This window comes from Nothobranchius furzeri, chromosome 2 (assembly GCF_043380555.1).
Source record: "Nothobranchius furzeri strain GRZ-AD chromosome 2, NfurGRZ-RIMD1, whole genome shotgun sequence".
NCBI classification, from domain to species: domain Eukaryota; kingdom Metazoa; phylum Chordata; class Actinopteri; order Cyprinodontiformes; family Nothobranchiidae; genus Nothobranchius; species Nothobranchius furzeri.
The window spans coordinates 74,794,678-74,813,449 of record NC_091742.1 but is presented as its reverse complement, the minus strand read 5'-3'; the positions used below and the strand labels follow the sequence as shown (position 1 = coordinate 74,813,449).

At 46.0% G+C, this 18,772-nt stretch overlaps 1 protein-coding gene across 4 annotated transcripts in view; it reads left to right on the top strand.

The window, feature by feature from the left end:
* Positions 1-552: 552 nt before the first annotated feature.
* clcn3 (chloride channel 3) overlaps positions 553-18,772 on the top strand; it is a 48,594-nt gene continuing 30,374 nt past the window's right edge. For 3 of the 4 annotated variants that reach the window (XM_070547949.1, XM_070547953.1, XM_070547952.1), the window contains exons 1-2: positions 553-693; positions 18,033-18,214. In XM_070547949.1, the coding sequence (XP_070404050.1) occupies positions 18,052-18,214 (163 nt within the window). In that variant the 5' untranslated portion in view covers positions 553-693; positions 18,033-18,051. Of the gene's footprint in view, positions 694-16,338; positions 16,389-18,032; positions 18,215-18,772 lie in introns of those variants that run through there. The other variant, XM_070547950.1, reaches the window with a different exon arrangement.

Genomic DNA, 18,772 nt, shown 5'->3' with positions numbered 1-18,772 from the left:
TGTTGCCCACACACACAGGAACTAACTGTGTGACATTCAACTTTTTTGTATTTTTTTATTTTTTGTCGAGACAATTGATATCAGGAGTCTTTTTTATGTCATCACTTTTATTCATGAAGCACTTTCAAACCACTAATCAAGGCAGCCCAAGTGTTGGACACTACATAAAACAGCACATAAAACATAAAAAAGCTATAAAAAAATAAGAACAAAACACATGCATGTGTGGGGAAAGAAGATCATTACTAATCAAGCTATTGATGACTGGTTCTTTGGAAGCCAAAATAAAGATTAAAGATAGAAGACTAATGCAAAATACATGGATTATTATTAACTTAGTCTTGGTTCTGAATGAACATCATGAGAAACTACTGGCGTTCTTTACAATTAGCCGTTCCAGTACATTTAAAATCCGCCCTTGGATTAATTATTGTTCAGATGATCTCCCTCCAGCCCTTCCTCTGTCGTGACGGAGGCTTCGTGTTTGATCTCTGCCGCTGGGCTGTTGATGGTGGGGCTGGGAACCGGAAGTGGACTTCACTGACTGACTTGGGGATAGTGGCTGAAGGATGAAAACACCATCTCGATGAGAAGGATGTTAAACCCTTTAGTGTCGTAAGCTAAACAAATTCAGGCTTAAATCACGAGAAGGATGAATAGTTCTGTCCGAGCTAGAACTGAAGCACTAGGAAGGTACGTTGCTTTGTGTATTTATTTATTTATGTAGTCTGAGGCTAACTACTCCTGCCTCTACCCTTCCTTCACCTTTGTAGCTGTCTAATGTGGTGAACTCTTGATTCCTCATCCATCTTGCTGCCGAACAGGTGCTAGCCCCTTTAGCCTCCGAGGGTGCCCCGTCTCTACCAGCTCGGTAGCGCTCACTTAAAAGAGACCCGAGTGGAAATTCACCAGCCTGCGTGGAATTGTCTGAATTGGTTTGGGGGGATAATGTGAAGAAACAGAGCCGTCGGCTGCAGATATAAACTACTGCATGCATTCATTCATGCCACCATTCATGCCTTCTTCTGAAATTTTAATATCGCTGGTCATTTCCGTTAAGAATAGTAGCTAACACGGGCTACAGATATAACGGTTCATGCACGCGCAGCTAGCGCTCTCAAAGTGCTGCTATGCTAGCTCTGAAAAGGTTGTTTCCACCATTAGCGCTGAAACAAACGCTGCCTTTGATTATTATGATTCCAGAAACACGCACTCTCCTACATTACATTCCTGTAATGTTTCTCTGTTGTGAAAGCCATCTAAAAACCACACAGTTTACAAAGTTAGCCCGCCTCACTCACAGACTTCTTGGTTTATCAGATAAACGAAACGCTGTCGGTTGCAAAATAAAAATTTCATAGTTAACTCCAACTGACAACGTGACTCTTGCTTGTAATTGTCACCTCAGCGTGGTGGCCAAGTGGAGGAGGGTGAATAAATGTTCTCAACAGTTTGTATTTTGGCGGATAGCAGATTGAACAACTTCAATTTTGAGGTAATTCAATCAGCTCGACATGCTAACAGCTAGTTACAGTAGTACAAAGTAGATGTGCATACATTTGTATTCCAATTCCAGCTCTAAATGAAACCAAAAATAATGTAAATAACACCAAAAATAGCATTATTTTCTGCATGGAAAGCCTGTATTTAAAGCTACAATGGCATGCAAAACTAGCTAGCTTAAAAAATGTTCATGCTTCTATTTCGTCTAGTCTTAGCCCTTAAGCGAGCTGCTATTGGAAGGATGATCTCCGCATCAGCCAATCATGAAGAGCTTAAATGTACGCCCACCAATAGTGGGCCCCCTCGTGGTATATAACCGCAGTGACCCCACTGCTCGCCTCCTTTTTCTCTTCATGCCAAGCTGAGAGCTTCTTAAAGAGCAAATTTATCCAGAAAGAGCAAGATTATCCGAGAAGACTTACCAGCCATGTCCAGCGACGCCAGACCCTGCCCGACCTGCCAGTCGGGCTCCATTTCCAGCGGAGACCTGCACGCTAAGTGTGAGGTCTGTCTCGGGGCTCACCACGCTGGCCTGGCCTTGACCCCGCAGGCCTCGTGCCCATTCTGTGCCGCTCTGCCCGTGGCAGAGAAGATTCGCCGGGTCGAGTACTTCACTCCCGCCGCCGACGAAGAATTTCCGGTGGCTGACTCGTACCCGCTGGACAAGGCGTTGGATTTCTTCGACGCCGGTCAGGAGCCGGCTGGCTTCAACCGGCTGGATGACGTCACCGACAGCGAGAACTACGACGAGGCGGCATCCCTCCTAGACATAACGGAGGTCGATGAGCTCCGCCCAGCGGGTCCTTCTGTCCCAGTGGCTTCTCGCTCCTCCCTGCCAGCAGTAAGAGCACTGCTCCAGGAGCTGCCCGCCATCATTTCTGCGGCAGCAGCCCACAAGGGGCTAGCTGTGCCAGAACCAGCCCCGCCTGAAGCGGATGATTTGGCGGGAATCTTCGGGGCAACTCAGACACGCTGTCTAGACCCTATTTGGCCGCGCTTTCCCGCTGCTATGAGCTGCTGGTCTGCCGCCTTCTCCGAGCCTGCCAAGCTCAAGGCGCCAGTCTCCACCTATGCGCCCATCACCAAGGTCGAGGGGTTTTCCGACCAAGGCTGGCCGTCCGTTCCTCCTCTAGAGCCGGACTTGGCCTCGCTGTTTGGCGCCAAGAACCACCTCGCTGGCCCGCGAGCTGTTCCCGCTTCAAAACATGACCAGCTGCTGACGCGGCTCACCGACCGCGCACATCAGTGTGCCTTTCAGACCGGCGCTGCAGGGAATAACATCGCCCTCCTTGCCTTCGGCGTCTCGAGGATGATGGAGGAGCTGGAAGCCCCCGAGGAGTCGAAAGCCGTCATTAGTAAGACTGCTGATGCTATCCTCAATTTGTGTGCTGCTGTGCTCACCGGTTCTGCTCGCATCGCTGCCTGGCAGACCCTCATCCAGCGAGCGATCTGGCTCAAGGCCCTGCCGTCCATTCCGGAACATCTGCAAAGGGTGATGCTGGACGGCCCCATCACCACCGATGTTCTGTTTGGTCCCCATCTTAGGGGCGTCATTGAGAGGGCTCAGAAGACGGCCGAACTATCGGCTACGGTACGAGACCTGGTTCACCCTCGGTCAGCCTCGCACTCCGGCCGTTCTGCCAGAGGATGGGACGAACGGCGCGGAAGCTTCAAACGCCCAGCTGCACCGTCCGCTCCACGGAGCCGGCCTCCCGCTTCGGCTCCGCATCAGCGGGACCAGCGAGATGGCGGGCAACGGTTCCGGCGGGGCCAGCAGACGCCGTCTTGGCAGTCCCAGGTGCACGAGCCTCGCCGAAAACAGCCACGGAAGTGACTCTTTGGGGGGAATGTGTGTGTACATGATTGTAATGATGTTGATGTTGGTTTTGAAATAAAACCCAAAACATGTCACTCAAAGAGCACAATCCTACAGTCCTCCGCAGAATCCTCTGCCGAGTTCTCTCACATGTTCCCCACACCAAGCACTGCTGCACGCATACATGTTTCTGCAGGCAGTCATAATATACGGCCAACCGTAAGGGTGCGCTCCATTTGCGCTCCGGCCCCAGCATCCGGCCGGGCCCAACTCTCCCAGCTCTCACTACATCGTCGGGTGGGGCGAGATGTCAGGTCGCTGTCTCGACCACGCGCGGCGGCACAGTGCGCGGCTTCATCCGCGGGCACTCTGTCGCCCCCGTGCACAGGCTCGGCTCCCACTCGTCCTTCACTCTCGGACTCCACGCTCCGCGGTGCGGACCAGCCTGTTCCAGCTGTTTCGCACTCGCCCTTTCGAGCGCAGCCCTCCATGGGTCGCCCCCAGTTCTCTGGTACGGGCGACGGCGGTAAGGGCGCATGCACAACCCTCAGTCGTTGCTCACGCGACCGCGCACACGCGTCTACTGTCGGAGCGCGCGCACGAGTGGCGCCGCCTTTGTATCATGAGCAAATGGATTTCGGACACCATTCATTGCGGTCACACACTTCATTTTCAGGTCACTCCACCTCCCTTCAACGGGATCGTGGAGACGACGTTCACATCGCAAGTACAGTCTCAGGCCCTAGAGCTGGAGTTGCGGGAACTTCTGTCCAAGGACGCTATTTCACGAGTCCCTCGCGGACAAGAGCTCTCGGGCTACTACTCCCGCTACTTCATAGTACCGAAGAAGTCGGGAGGAATGAGACCGATTCTCGACCTGTCCCTGTTCAACTGCTCCATAGCAGTAATGCATTTCCGCATGTTAACGATGAGACAAGTCCTGGAATATGTGCGCCCCGGGGATTGGTTCACGTCAATCGACCTGAAAGACGCATACTTCCACATACCAGTAATTCCAAATCACCGGAAGTTTCTGCGTTTTTCGTTCAAGGGAGTTCAATATCAGTTCAATCGCCTCCCTTTCGGCTACTCGCTAGCCCCGCGCTCCTTCTCCAAATGTCTGGAGACCGCGCTGCAGCCACTGCGCACGGAGGGAATGAGGGTTTTATTTTACTTGGACGATCTTCTCCTGTGCGCTCGGTCCAAGGACGAGGCGTCACGGCAAACCAGGAGGTTGACAGAGCATCTGTCGACCCTGGGGTTTTCTATAAACTGGGAAAAGAGCTCCGTTCTTCCATCCCAGTCGATTGTGTATCTCGGGGTGGAGTTGGACGCCTCCCTAATGAGAGCACGTTTGTCGCCTGCAAGAGCGGCAGATCTCTCCACGGTGATCTCCCGTGTACAACCCCGCAAGATCGTGAGAGCCCTGTTAGTCATGAAACTCCTGGGCATGATGTCCGCAGCCCATTCGGTGGTGCCGCTAGGCTTGCTGCACACGAGGCGCTTGCAACGTTGGTTCACCCGCCTCCGGGTGCACCCGATACGTCAGAAGAGACGTATGTTGAGGATTCCCCCTTCAGTGGGCGGGGACCTCGCGCACTGGGGGAACCCCTGCATCCTCTCACGCAGGGTTCCCATCGGACGTCCTGCGTCACACGTATCTGTGTTTACGGATGCGTCACTGTCGGGGTGGGGAGGCACGTGCTTGTCCCATACGGTGGCAGATCGTTGGCCCTCCCACACGCACGAGCACATAAATGTGTTGGAGCTTATGACAGTGAGGAATGTGATCAGACACTTTGCTGCCCTTCTCGAGGGCCGTCATGTCGAAGTTCACACAGACAACCAGGTGGCGGCAGCCTACATAAATCGCCAAGGGGGAGTTCGATCCCTCCCTCTGTTGCGTGTCGCCACAGATTTACTGTGTTGGACACATGTCCACCTGCTGTCCATCAGAGCCATCTACATTCCGGGGGTCCTGAATGTAGCGGCAGACATCCTGTCGAGAGGGGGACCCCGCGACTCCGACTGGCGTCTGCATCCCGCACTGATATCACAGATCTGGATCAGGTTCGGGGAACCGTCTGTGGATCTGTTTGCGGCTCGCGAAAACGCTCAGTGTCGCCTGTGGTTTTCCCTGAGTCCCCGGGACGGACCTCCGCTCGGGGCGGACGCCTTCTCACACCAGCCCTGCCCTCGAGCGCTCCTTTATGCGTTTCCGCCAGTCCCTCTGATTCCCCGTCTCTTAGACCGAATTCGGTCGGAACGGCTCCCGGTGATTCTGGTGGCTCCCAGGCGCTTGTCCGCGTCATGGTTTCCGGACCTGCAAGCGCTAGTGTCCGGCTCCCCGTGGAGGGCGGACGCCCTTCTCCAGGCGGATGGAATAATCAAACATCCTCCGGAAATAGGCCAACGGTTGTGGGTCTGGCCGCTGAGCGGTCACGCTTAGAGGCTTCTGGGCTGCCGCATGATGTGGTCGCCACGATTCAGAGTGCGCGGGCGCCCTCTACCATTGCGTCTTACGCTGCTAAATGGGCAGCTTTCCAGAAATGGTGCACAGAGCGGAATGTTCAAGCGCTCTCCTGCCAGCTGGCGGATGTCCTATCGTTTCTGCAGATACTGATGGACAGGGGCCTCGCCTTCAGCACTATTAAAACATATGCTGCAGCTATCTCATCCTGTCACCAAGGGTTTGGAGATAGATCTGTTTTCAATCATCCCCTCACAAAATGTTTTCTAAAAGGTGTCAGGAGGAACAGACCTGTGTCCCGCCCGCTTTTTCCCCAGTGGGATCTAACGGTGGTTCTGCACGGCTTATCCAAAGCCCCATTTGAACCCTTGGACCAGGTCTCACTCAAGTTCCTGTCACTTAAAACTGCATTGCTGCTAGCGCTAGCATCAGTTAAGAGAGTGAGTGACCTGACCGCCCTTTCAGTGGCTCCCGCATGCCTCAGGATCCGGGAAGATGGCGGGTCTGCTGTTTTATGCCCCAATCCAGCCTTTGTGCCCAAAAGCATTAATGCTTCCTTCAAATCCAGGTCAATTTCGTTGGCTGGACTTTTTCCTCCTCCCCATAATTCTGAGGAGGAAGCGGCTTCTCACCTTCTCTGCCCGGTGCGCGCGCTTGTACGGTATGTGTCACGCACTTCGGAGATTCGTCGTTCACAAAACCTGTTTGTGCACTACAGGGAGTCTTCCCTTGGTCAGGCGCTGTCGACCCAGCGTCTTTCGCACTGGCTGTGTGAAGCCATTTCCCTCGCTTACACGTCATCGGGGCAGGATTCCCCTGAGGCACTCAGGGCTCACTCAGCCAGGGGGATTTCCTCTTCGATGGCGCTCCACAGTGGTGTGTCGATGGAAGACATTTGTCAGGCTGCTTCATGGGCTTCATCCTGTTCCTTTACTTGTTATTATTTACGAGATGTGTCTTCAGGTTCCATCACTCGTTCAGTGCTTGGACCCCAGCAGGCTGAATGAATGCTTATGGCACCTCATTGGCCTTGCTGAGATGGATGTCATCCTCTCGTGGATGATGTTTTTTTAGTGAGGGCCCCTCTCTTATCGTGGCTGCCTCAGTCTTTAAGCCTGGTCTGAGGCTGAACGTCCCTCACTAAAGGAGATTGATTGGGTGTGTCCATTGGTTGTGTTAACCAGTGTGGCGTAAACCCATCCAGCTGCGCTTTTTTCCAATAGCAGCTCGCTTAAGGGCTAAGACTAGACGAAATAGAACGTTGGTTACGTATTGTAACCCCAGATTCTATGAGTCTAGTCGCAGCCCTTAAGCCACTTGGCCCCACTGGTTATGATGGAATAAGAGCCATTGGAGGCGAGCAGTGGGGTCACTGCGGTTATATACCACGAGGGGGCCCACTATTGGTGGGCGTACATTTAAGCTCTTCATGATTGGCTGATGCGGAGATCATCCTTCCAATAGCAGCTCGCTTAAGGGCTGCGACTAGACTCATAGAATCTGGGGTTACAATACGTAACCAACGTTCTTAATGTTCCAACATAGTATAGCTATAAATATTTTGTGGAGATAAAAAAATTAATGAAGTGGTTTGCTTGCATTTGTCTAAAAACCTCAGTTAGTAACAGGTCGATCTGAAACCAATGATTGAACCCAAAAGGGTCCAGATGAAGGCAACTGGATTTCTGTTCTCTTCTCATCCAGGAGCTTTGTCAATTCTGACTGGATTATGGGAGAGTCAAGTGTAAATAAGCTCCTCGGATGAGAAGCGAAACATCTTCAAGAAACCAAAGAAGTCCAGTTGCCTTCAGTTGAACCCTTTTTAGAGGATTACCATGACCTGGATGACAGAACCTTCACCAGCACAATAATTGAACCATCCGTTTGTCGATCTCACAGAACCTCCGCATTTTCCTGGGTTCCCTCCATTCAATACACACTCACATTTTGCAACAGAACACCCCTGATGCGAGAGGTTCTTTTCTCAATAATATTAGAGATGGAGAAACAGCCGGCTGCTACCACTTCAACTTTAGGACAAATTTCCAGAGTCCGAAAAAGAAACGCACCATTTGAAGTCACAGACAATAAAATATGTTTGTGCCTAGAAAACGGTGACAGGTGTTTAGTGCTCTCTTGTTTACTCTGGCAATGCGGGTTCCTGTGTCAGTGGGACATGTCCTGGGGGTGAAAGCTGACGGGAGAGATGAGAATTTTGTGGCCATGTTTGAGTTTAAAAGCAAGCTTGGTTTGCAGATTTGCTATTGCAGCTTTAGATACACACATGAAGTTGTAAAACTACACTGGAAATTCATTAACAAGCACATACTTGGCTCGTTTTGTTCCTTAAATAGCTTTTTTAAATCAAGCAAACATTTTGCAAATTAAATCAATAAAGTATTGCCAATGAGAATTAATGGAGCCTTTAATGCAAAACTCATTTTTCTGTTTATGTTTGAGATATGGGCTGCATGGTGGCGCAGTGGTTAGCACTGTTGCCTCGCAGCACGAAGGTTGCAGGTTCGAAACTCGGCTGCGGCCTTTCTGCGTGGAGTTGCGTGTTCTCCCCATGCATGCGTGGGTTTCCTGCGGGTACTCCTGGTTTCCCCCACAGATCCCAACATGCCCTATAGGTTATAAATTGTAAGTCGCTTTGGATAAAAGCATTTGCTAAATGAATAAACATAAACAATAAACATAAACATATGTTATTAGCTGACAGTTCTGTGTATGACTGCTGAGGCAGGTTTGACTTTTCCCTCTGGCGGTTAACACGTCAGACCTTACGCATGCCACACTCATGATCGACTTGCTGTATTGGGTAATCTGCTAGCTTCATTTTCTTATGTCTGCCTTCAGCTCTTCCCTTGTTTTTTTTTTTATAAATGTTGTTTGTTTCAGTTCTATTTGGTGGGTCAGTGATAACTTCTCTATCAGACATGGAAAACCAGTTTTGTACGTGATGATCTAAACTTAAATTAATGCGGTTTTAATGATGTACAGTAATTTTTAAGCTCAATCTAAATAAGTCAAAGACAAATGTGATTTTTCTCATTAAAATATTCTGTCAGTCTTAAATTCCTCAAATGGACTTTATTTTCATTCAAGAACATTATAATTAAATCCATGTTCTACTGGAGGGTGTAGCCACTGTTAGCTTCCAGGTAAAGGGATATTTTCTGAGGGAAGTTGTTAGCTGAAGGAGCCTTACTGATCGTGCACAGTGAAAGTTTGTATCAATAAGTATTTTTTACTCTTCCTGTGGACGGGGACATGTTTTAGTGTTTGTCAGAACTCATTTAGAGACCCAAAACCCTTTACCCATTTTTATCGATTAATAATATTTGCTTTCAACTAATTCAACTGAAAATTCTGCAAGAAATGCAGAGATAGAAGTTAACTAAAGCAAAGGCTATCTGTAGTATTTTAACTGGTGGCTATTTTCTTTGTGTGTGCCATTAACTGATCTTTTTCTAACAATTCTAGTTTAAACACGTGAAGTAAAACCAAGACAAGGAGTCTTGTCAGCAAAAATGTTGGGACAAAGCACTACTTCCCTTTTATGCTTCTGAGTGACACATAAGTTGAGCGTTAGCTTGTTTGTGCGAGTCTGGTAAACATAATCCTAACGATAAATTCACGAGGTGAAGTGAGAGTGTACTTTTAGGTTTTTGGTGATAGAATAAATGAAAATGCACCACTTTATGCTGCTGTAATCTACAGCAGGTTTGTTTTTTAAAGGCAAAATTATAAAATGCAAATGCATCAATTCTTGTTGTATTTATATTGTATTCTGACCAAGTGACTGAAAGTGACAGAATTGTGATGATTATGGCTTACAGCTTATGAAACCCCAAATTCTAATTTTCAGACAATTAGAATATTGTTAAGTTCAATATTCTAATCTAGACTCGGTGTCTCACCCTGTAGGACCTTCCTCCCAGCAGCTGTTAGGATTTACAACCAACACTTCTATCAACAAATGCAGTAAAAGTTTTGCCCCCTGCTGCCTTTTTTTTTTTTTTTTTTTTTTTGCACAATTATGTTTTGATTCTATTTGTAAAATAGAATAGACTCTATTAATCCCACAGTGGGGAAATTCACTCGTTACAGCAGCACATACTCTTAGTAAAGTAAGAAGAAAATTAATAACATGATACCAAAAGTACAGGTACTCACCTCAAATGTGCTTTAGTAGACCTCAAGCATCTCTGTTTGTGCTTTGGGAGGAGAAAAGGCTTCCTTTGCATCTTTCTCACATGCAGCATCTCCTTGTGTAAAGTGTGCTGAATAGTTGAACGATGCACAGTGACTCCATCTGTGGGTTGACTCTGACTGTTCTCACCATTCTTCACTTCTGTTTATCTGAGATTTTTCTTGGTCTGCTACTTGGAACCTTAACTTGAACTGTTCCTGTGGTCTTCCATCTCCTCAATATGTTCCTAACTGTGGAGACAGACAGCTGAGATCTGAGACAGCTTTCTGTACCCTTCCCCTAAACCACGATGGTGAACAGTCTTTGTTTTCAGCTCATGTGGGTTTTTTTTGAGACCCCCATGTTGCTGCTCTTCAGAGAATGTTCAAAGAGGAGGGAAACTTACAATTGGCCTCCTTAAATATTCTTTCTCATAACTGGATTCACCTGTGTGTGGAGGTCAAGGGTCACTGAGATTACCAAACCAATCCTGAGTTCCAATAATTAGTTCTAAAGGGTTTGGAATCAATCAAATGACAATGGTGCCAAAAGTTTTGCTCCTGCCTAATTTTGTTTAAACAATTATTGCACTTCCTGTAAATCCTATAAACTTGTTTGATTTCTCAAATATCACTAACTACATTTACATGCGCCAAATTTCCCCAATCTGATTCAAATCTTAGTTATTTGGAAATCCCAAATCTCCAAACATCTTTTGTATATTCACTCTATGTGTTTTTCTTCTAAACGCTTTTTTAAGTTTTTTTATTTTTTAAACACAGGAAAGTTTTTTTTTACCTTGCTAATAGTTTTGATCGTTCCTGCGATCTTCTTCAGAGCTGGCCGCTAATGATGGTGTCACTTCCTTCTTCGTTTACCCGCGGATATAAACAAATTAAGCGCTCAAACTATTAGCTGGGTAAAAAAAATAAAAAATTTCCAAAATCTCTGTTAATATGGACGCTTACCCCAGCTTTCCACGGGAGCCGTCAGCAGCACGTTACTGCAGCAGCACGTCTTGCTCGCGTAAACTGCTGCTTGGCCCTTCCCACGAGACGCGAAGCAGCAGGGGAGCAGCTGTCACCGACAGGGCACGAAGTCACACGAGTGACTTCGTCAGTAAACACAACAACAAGCAGGAGAAAACTACAGCATGGTTTGTGTTTTGTGTTCTGTCCGTTTTATAATCGCCAATACGGACCTGAAAAACAAAGGAGACCGCTAGCTAGGTGATAACTTCTCACAGGGACGCACAGTTAGTAACTTTTTTTTTTAAGTAAAGCAACCGGAAGGCAGTACATTCTTTATTCTGAAAATCTTGGTAGCTTCTCTCCATTTCCACGTCCGATTTCCTGTATTTCCTTCCCCAAAAATGTCGAGCTTGACCCGTTTCAGAGGCGTTGCGCGTAGAAAATAGAACCGGCGCGTAAAGGCCGCAACATGCTGCTCCTGAGACACGGCCGACTCGCGCTGCTGACGGCTCCAGTGGAAAAGGTTCTGTTGACCACAGCGGTTCCTATCAGCAGCTATGACGTGCTGCTGCAGTAACGTGCTGCTGACGGCTCCTGTGGAAAGCCGGGGTTACTGAAATGATCTGATCATGCTTTGAGTATACATGCTCCAAGCATTCGGTCAGATTAAATTGGTTGAGCATGCACAGAGCTGTCTTTCCTGGAAAAAAAATTGTAAACAAACGTCATCTTGTCCGCACCTCTTTCCCCTCGCATTTTATTTTCTTATACTCTTGCTTTGTCCCTTGACTTACGTCTTCTTCGCATTTCTACATGTATGCTTTTGTTTTTACTGATCACTTTAACTAAGCTTAGGGCTGGGCGATATGACGATTTTAGACCGTTTTACGATCTACACATCTGACGGTCTGTCATTTTTGAGAGACCTTTTTATCACGATTCACAGCTCTGCTGTTGAAATTCTGCCTCTGAATGAAAAGGGAACTTACCTCCGGCAAATGACACGCCTTTGTTTGACCCTTAACCAATCAGAGTGAGTCACAGTAATATATTAGTGCCCCGCTTGTTTTCACCTGTGTGTGAACAAACATGGCTTCGGCCGCGGCTGAGAGCGATAGCGAGGTTTTCGTTCCGAAGAGGAACGCCTCGTCCGTTATATGGAACTGGTTTGGTTTTTCACCAGACGACAAAGAGCAGCGAAACGTCATTTGCAAGGAGAGCGTCAAGGCAAGTGATGGCAACACCACAAACTTGTTTAATCACTTGAAAAGAAGGCATCCCAAACAATACAATGAGAGCCAGCTGGCAGCTAAAGCTAAAAAGCCTGCGGCTACAGCGGCTAGTGCTTCTTCCAGGCAGCAAACGCTAACAGAAACTCAAAACTCACTCCTTACGACAGAGACAGCAGACGATGGAACAGTGTGACAGATGCAGTGATGTACCACTTGGTTAAAGATTTGTGTCCTGTGCGAACAGTAGGAGCGGGATTTAAGAACATGATAAAAACATTGGATCCACGCTACGAGTTTTCCAGCCGCAACTATTTTTCGAACATCGCCATTCCACGCATGTACGCTGAATGCAAAGTGAGAGTTGCAGAAAATATTCAGAATGCGCAGTTATTTGCTACCACAAGCGATCTCTGGTCCAGCCGCACGTCAGAGCCGTATTTGAGCTTAACTATCCACTACATGAGCAACTGGGAGCTACATAGTATTTTGAACAAGTTAATGTTTGCACAATACGTTTGCAATTGACATGTTTGCACTTTAAATATGTTTACGATTTTAATTTATGTTAAGTTACTTGAAAAACGAGAAAAACTGATTTTTGTAATTGTTTCTCTCAGGGCTTTTATCATCTCTGGTGTGAGTTTAAAATATAAGTGTGTTAGCACTGTGTTGATTATCCCTAATATGAATAAATTTTTATTTATTCAATGTTTCTCTTCTTTCATACGCAATTGAAGTTATGCTATTCATGGATAAAAAATCGTGATAAAATCGAAATCGTGATAAAATATTGGAAAAATCGTGATATTCTATTTTTGCCATATCGCCCAGCCCTAACTAAGCTACAGGCCCAGCAGTACGTAACGCTACTGCTCCTACGCCACAGGAGAGAAGAGCAGGATAACATACTAATGACCACCCGCTCACACTGTTCTCCAGCTCCTCAGACTTGTCCTGAGCACCTGCAAAGGCAGAAAGACATCATGCTGAATATACCGGTGCACAATTTCCTTGAACTAGAAGTTGCGCATTTCACAGCTGAGCTTCAGAAAACGTGATCTGGAGTTTTATTTCCTGATATTTGGACATCTTGCCCCAAATTGGATAACGGCAACGCAACTCTACCACTGACTTGCAACATTGCTGTTTTATCTCCACAAATAACACAAGACTGGAGGAGCGTCTGTCGTGTGGTGGAGTTGCTAATGTTTACACATAGCTTCTTCTAGCCAAGACATTGTCTGCTGTTTCCTGGATGCTAAATCAACATTCGCCTTCCCCGCCATGAGTCAAGAAAAAGAGTCAAGCTTTGAGTTAGCTTCAGGTTAGCTTGTAGCTAGTTCGACCGGTGTCGTCAGTTGATCCCAGCCTTACAGCCCCACCCTCAGTTAGGGCTGTTGCGGTTGAGGAATTCCCCCTGCGGTGATTCAGGGTGGCTTAATATTGCGGTGTGCGATATTATTGCAGCACTTTTTTTATTGCAGTACTATCTAAACATAATGTTTACACATTTAAAAAAGGTTAAAAATTGCCGTGCCTTCTTTTATAACACTTTACTGAATGCAGATCAAAGGGCAGTAACAACACAGATCGCAGTAACATTTGTTTCTCCGACAGTCTGAGTCCGAGTGAAATTAAAAACAACAAAATTCAGGAGAAGGTTAAACTTTTAAATACAAATATGGCTGCAGCATCTAACAAATAACAAACAAGTCCCCATTTCACTTTCACACACGAATGACGGTGATTTATAGCTGTCACGTCCTTGTTACCCACAAGGAAAACCAGCATGTTAGCCATATACGGTTTGAGAGAGGATCTGAGAGGGGTGGCAACATTTCCAGCAACACTGAAAACCCTCTCAGATGGTGCGCTCGTTGCACTAACGCACACATACTTGCGTGCGACAGGCGAGCAAAGGGAATCTCTCCCGGTTGTTGCTCCACCATGTCAGGGGGGTTTCTTTAGGGTGGATGCATTCCTCCTGCAGGCAGCGAGTGAGCTCCAGCTCGGCTCAAACTCTCTTCGGGACGGTTGCAGAAGCAGTGCTTGTCCGGGACTTCAGCAGGTCTCCGAGCGTTTATTTATTTATTTGCCGCAGGTGGCAGCTCTGTCTCGGCCAAGGACTCTGGCTGCGCAGCAGCTGACGTACTGGAAACCAAAGTGCTCCCAAAGGAGCGAAGTAATGTTTCCTTTTGATACCAGTGCAGCCATCCTTCTCAACATGCATCATTGAGTTGAATCAAGTTCAGTAATTGCGGTGGCCCATGATGCAGCGCGGTGGGCTTCTTCATATTGCAATATTTCATTTTTGCGGTTACCGTGACAGCCCTACCCTCAGCTCCTCCTCTCTTCTCTTTTTTGGAATTGTCTTGGCTTGACGGAACCTGTGACACGGTCAAAATGGCGGTGGTGGCCACCTCCCATTTTTCTTCAAAAACATGTTATTGGAGGCTATGGAAACCCATTGTCCAATATTTATATGTCGATGGTCAAGATGCGTGAATCCTTGAATGTTTAAGTGACAGTGTGACGTAGATCTCTCAGGCTTTTTAAATCCTAGAGTGTCACAGACCATTTTCTATCAGAAGCTAATGTAGGAGATTGGTGTAGGAGACTGTTTTCATGTTCAGTCTGCATGAAAAACTCTGAGTGACTTATTATGATCAGAACTAAGATTTAAAAAGGGTTCTTTGGTGTTCCACACCTTTAAAGGGCTAAAACTAAAATGAAAGGGCTTTCATTTTAAAGCAGTTGTTGAAAAATTGTTTTAAATTTAGCTAGAAAGTGACCTAAATATTGACCACCTGCTGTCTCTGAACCATGTGCACTGCAGCGTGTTGGCCATCTGTGGAGGAGGTGAGTCTGTCCATTAGAAGAATCAAAAGGCTGAGTCACATCTCGGCAACAGTCGCCAAGGCAACACCTCCATAGTGACCAGAAGGAAGAAGATAAGTTCTGTTGCTGCTCAGCTAGTTGTGTAGTATTGTCAATGCATTCTCCTTCTGCTGCTGCTGATTGTGTGACAGTTATCATTCGTTATAACCACCAAATAAAGATCTATCGGTTATCAGCACACTCTAGTCTTACACACACTGTTTAGGATGCATTTTGTTATAATTATAATAATAAAACATTAAGATTCTTTCTTCTAACATTTAAAAACAAAGACACTGACATGAGTTGTGGTTTTTTTGTAGCCTGACCATTTTCCCTGCAATAAGAGGTCAAACACAGTGTCACGAGTTCTGCAAGAAGCTCCCTGCCTCAGGGTTGTCTGGAAACCAGCTGAATTAGGTTTACAGGAGACACTGATTTGATAAGGCTCAGAGGGAAGTCCTGTTTCATATTGAATGTGTGTGATTGTCAACTCGGGAATTTTCTTCTTTATCTCACTGGGTAGAGTTTGTTTCATTGGGGATTGCTGGTTACATTTTGGGGCAGGCTATGGTCACAAACTTTTATTTTTAAAACAAAAAAAAACTTTTGTCACTTTCCCTGAGCTATGCATGTTTAAAACATTGCCCTTGTTGACCCTACTCTGATTAGAATAAAAACAAGAAAAGTGTGTCAATTTAGAGTTCAAATCTCTATTTCCTCACTTGAATGTTTTAAAACCATTGCAGTTTTCATCAAAATATTATATATTTCACATATCAGAGAAAGTTTAAACCAGGTGTCACCAACTTTGTTCCTTGAGGGCTACCATCCTGCACATGTTAGCTGTTTCTTTGTGTCACTAATGTTGCGGGTAAAATGCGTCAGTTACGTCATGCAGTGAAAAGCTATGGTAACTAATTTAGGTGAGTTGGAAATGTGATCTCGTTCTTTTTAGTAATTACCCAAAACTGATTATTGTAGGTTAGGTTTGGAATGTTGATCAACCTGTAAGTCTAGAGCTTCACTTTCAGGCTTCACTCCCTCTTCTGTAGAACTGAGGTTTGACAGAAAAACTCAAAATATTGATTAATAATATGCTGGTTGATTGTTATACGTATGGTGCCGGGCTTTAATACTTTCATCAGTTTAACAAGCACCATCATACATTGGTGATGTTCTCAGTCCCTACACCCCCAGCAGGTCCCTGAGGTCCAGTGATCAAAGCCTACTGGTTGTGCAGCACCAGGCTTAAGACCAAAGGTGACAGATCATTTGCTGCTGTGGCCCCCAGACTCGGGAACTCTCTCCCCCTGAGCCTGAGGTCAGTGGACTCAGTGGTCTCCTTTAAAAAGCAGCTGAAAACTCACTTGTTCAAGCTGGCTTTTGTATGACCTTCTTCACCCTCTCCTTGTTCTGCTCTCCCCACTTATTCCACCTTCCTCAGGATCCACTGATTTCCCTCTTTCCTTCTCTCTCTCTCTCTCTCTCTCTCTCTCTCTCTCTCTCTCTCTCTCTCTCTCTCTCTCTCTCTCTCTTTACATTTTTTAATCACAATTGTCTGTTTTTGCATATTTTAAACATGGTAAATGGCCTGTATTTGATCTAGCACCTTCTAGAGTTCTTGAACCCCCCCCCCCCCCTAGGCGCTTTACAACACAGTCATTCACCCATTCACACACACATTTGCACGCTGGTGGGGATGAGCTACGTAGCCACAGCTGCACTGGGCCGCACTGACTGAGGCGAGGCTGCCGAGCACTGGCGCTCCCGATCCCTCCGACCACCACCAGCAGGCAAGGGGGGTTAAGAGTCTTGCCCAAGGGCACAGCGACAGACTGAGCAGGGCTTGAACCTGCAACCTTCCAAAAACATATTTTTAATCATTTTCTAAATTCTTTTTTTTTTTATATCTAAAATTTTTTTGTTTTTGTGAAGCGCCTCGTAATTTTTATCTTGAGAGGCGCTATAGAAAAGAAAGTTTCTTCTTCTAACTCATGGGACTTTCTTCTTTGTTGGGTTTTTAATCAGTGTGCTTTGAATGTAGTGCATCTTTTTATAGTCAAGTAAAATAGAGCTGAATGAGGTAAACATTAGGGAATATCGTGACTTCCTTGAGCTGCAGCAGGTACAAAAGCTGACTAGTTGTTGTACTTGTGGTCAAACTGCTACATATGATGGTCAGCATGCCTCCAGGAAACACAAAACGACCCTGTTTAAACACGGAAACGGGTTGTTTCTACAGCAGGAAGAGTATTCACTACTTAAGCACTTTTTATGGGAACTCCACTTTTAACCAACTGTTCTACTTCTCTCTCTAATTTCCTGCTGTTTTAAAAATCAAAACCAGACAGAAGGAATTGAAATTATTTTGACAATTTCTCAAAAACGTAAGGCCTTTTAAAAGCTCTTAATTTTGCCTTCAGGAGGTTATTAAAACCAGTCAGGATGGGACTAATGAACTGGCTAACGTCTTTGTTTATTCTCAGATTGATAGTGTGAGTTGAGTTTTCTCTTTAATCTGAGTATTGGTTAGTGGCTGGTGTAATCAAACTGTGGTGGTAACCATGAAACCGTGAGGATGACTGCTAGGCATGTCTCTCTCAGTCCATGTCCTGTTGGGTTTCCTGTAATTATGTCTTCTAACTTGTCCACAAGGGGGAGGTTTTTGCCAACAAGAGAGTCAGTGCTGGTGTTGATTTTATTATTATTAGTAGTAGTAGTAGTGGTAGTGGTAGTATGCAGCTATGTGTCATTTTAATAACTGGGTATATAGTTGCACATGTGGGCTTGAAAGACCAAAGAGTTGCGTATTATTGTCAACAAAAAGAGTTATTTAAAGTTTATCTTTTATTCCTAGGCAGAAAAAAAAAATTCAGAAACTTGGTATACCTCAATTGATCTTGCCATTGGAATATTTAACAATATTTTCCTAACATCACTTGGCTACACCGCTCTCCTCCTTCAGGATAAAGGCGCGTTGCTAAATGGAGTCAGAGCAGCTGTACCACAGGGGCTACTGCAGGAACAGCTACAACAGCATCGCCAGCGCCAGCAGTGACGAGGAGCTGCTGGATGGAGCCGGCATCGTCATGGACTTCCACACCACTGAGGATGACAACCTGCTCGACGGGGACGCTGCCTCCCGAGGTAGGGGGACACCTCACTGTGCAATTAGTTTGGTTAAACTTTGGACACACAGAGCTTCTCCGTCATAACTCTGAGACATTCATGATGATAAAAAATGCATCATCAGACTTTAGATGTCTGGTTTATCAAAGTTTGTCAAGTTAAACACCAAAAACTACTTTTTAGGCCTTTTGTAAGATTATTCTTTTGTAATTTGTAGGGTTGTGTTGCAGACCCTGTCTGAGACAGGATTCCTTTTTTTCTGCTACCTGTTTAGCTCTGACCTCTTTTGAACTCCTGCAGTTCCCTGCAGTCTTGGTGAAGTCACTAGCTTAGTGGGTTTAGATGTGTGTTCCTACATCATCCATGCTTGACATAAACACTTTTGTGCTCAGCTATCAGGCTTTCATGTTTTCAATTTCTACAAATTATTCATTAGCAGCCTGACTAAGTTGGCTAATGGTAACACCGACTTTATGAACACCTGAGCAGCGAGAGCGATTGTTTTTACAGGATTTTGGTCTTTCGCTTGCTAATTCCAACAAGTTTAGACCAACAAATGGAGCAGAAAAGGATTTC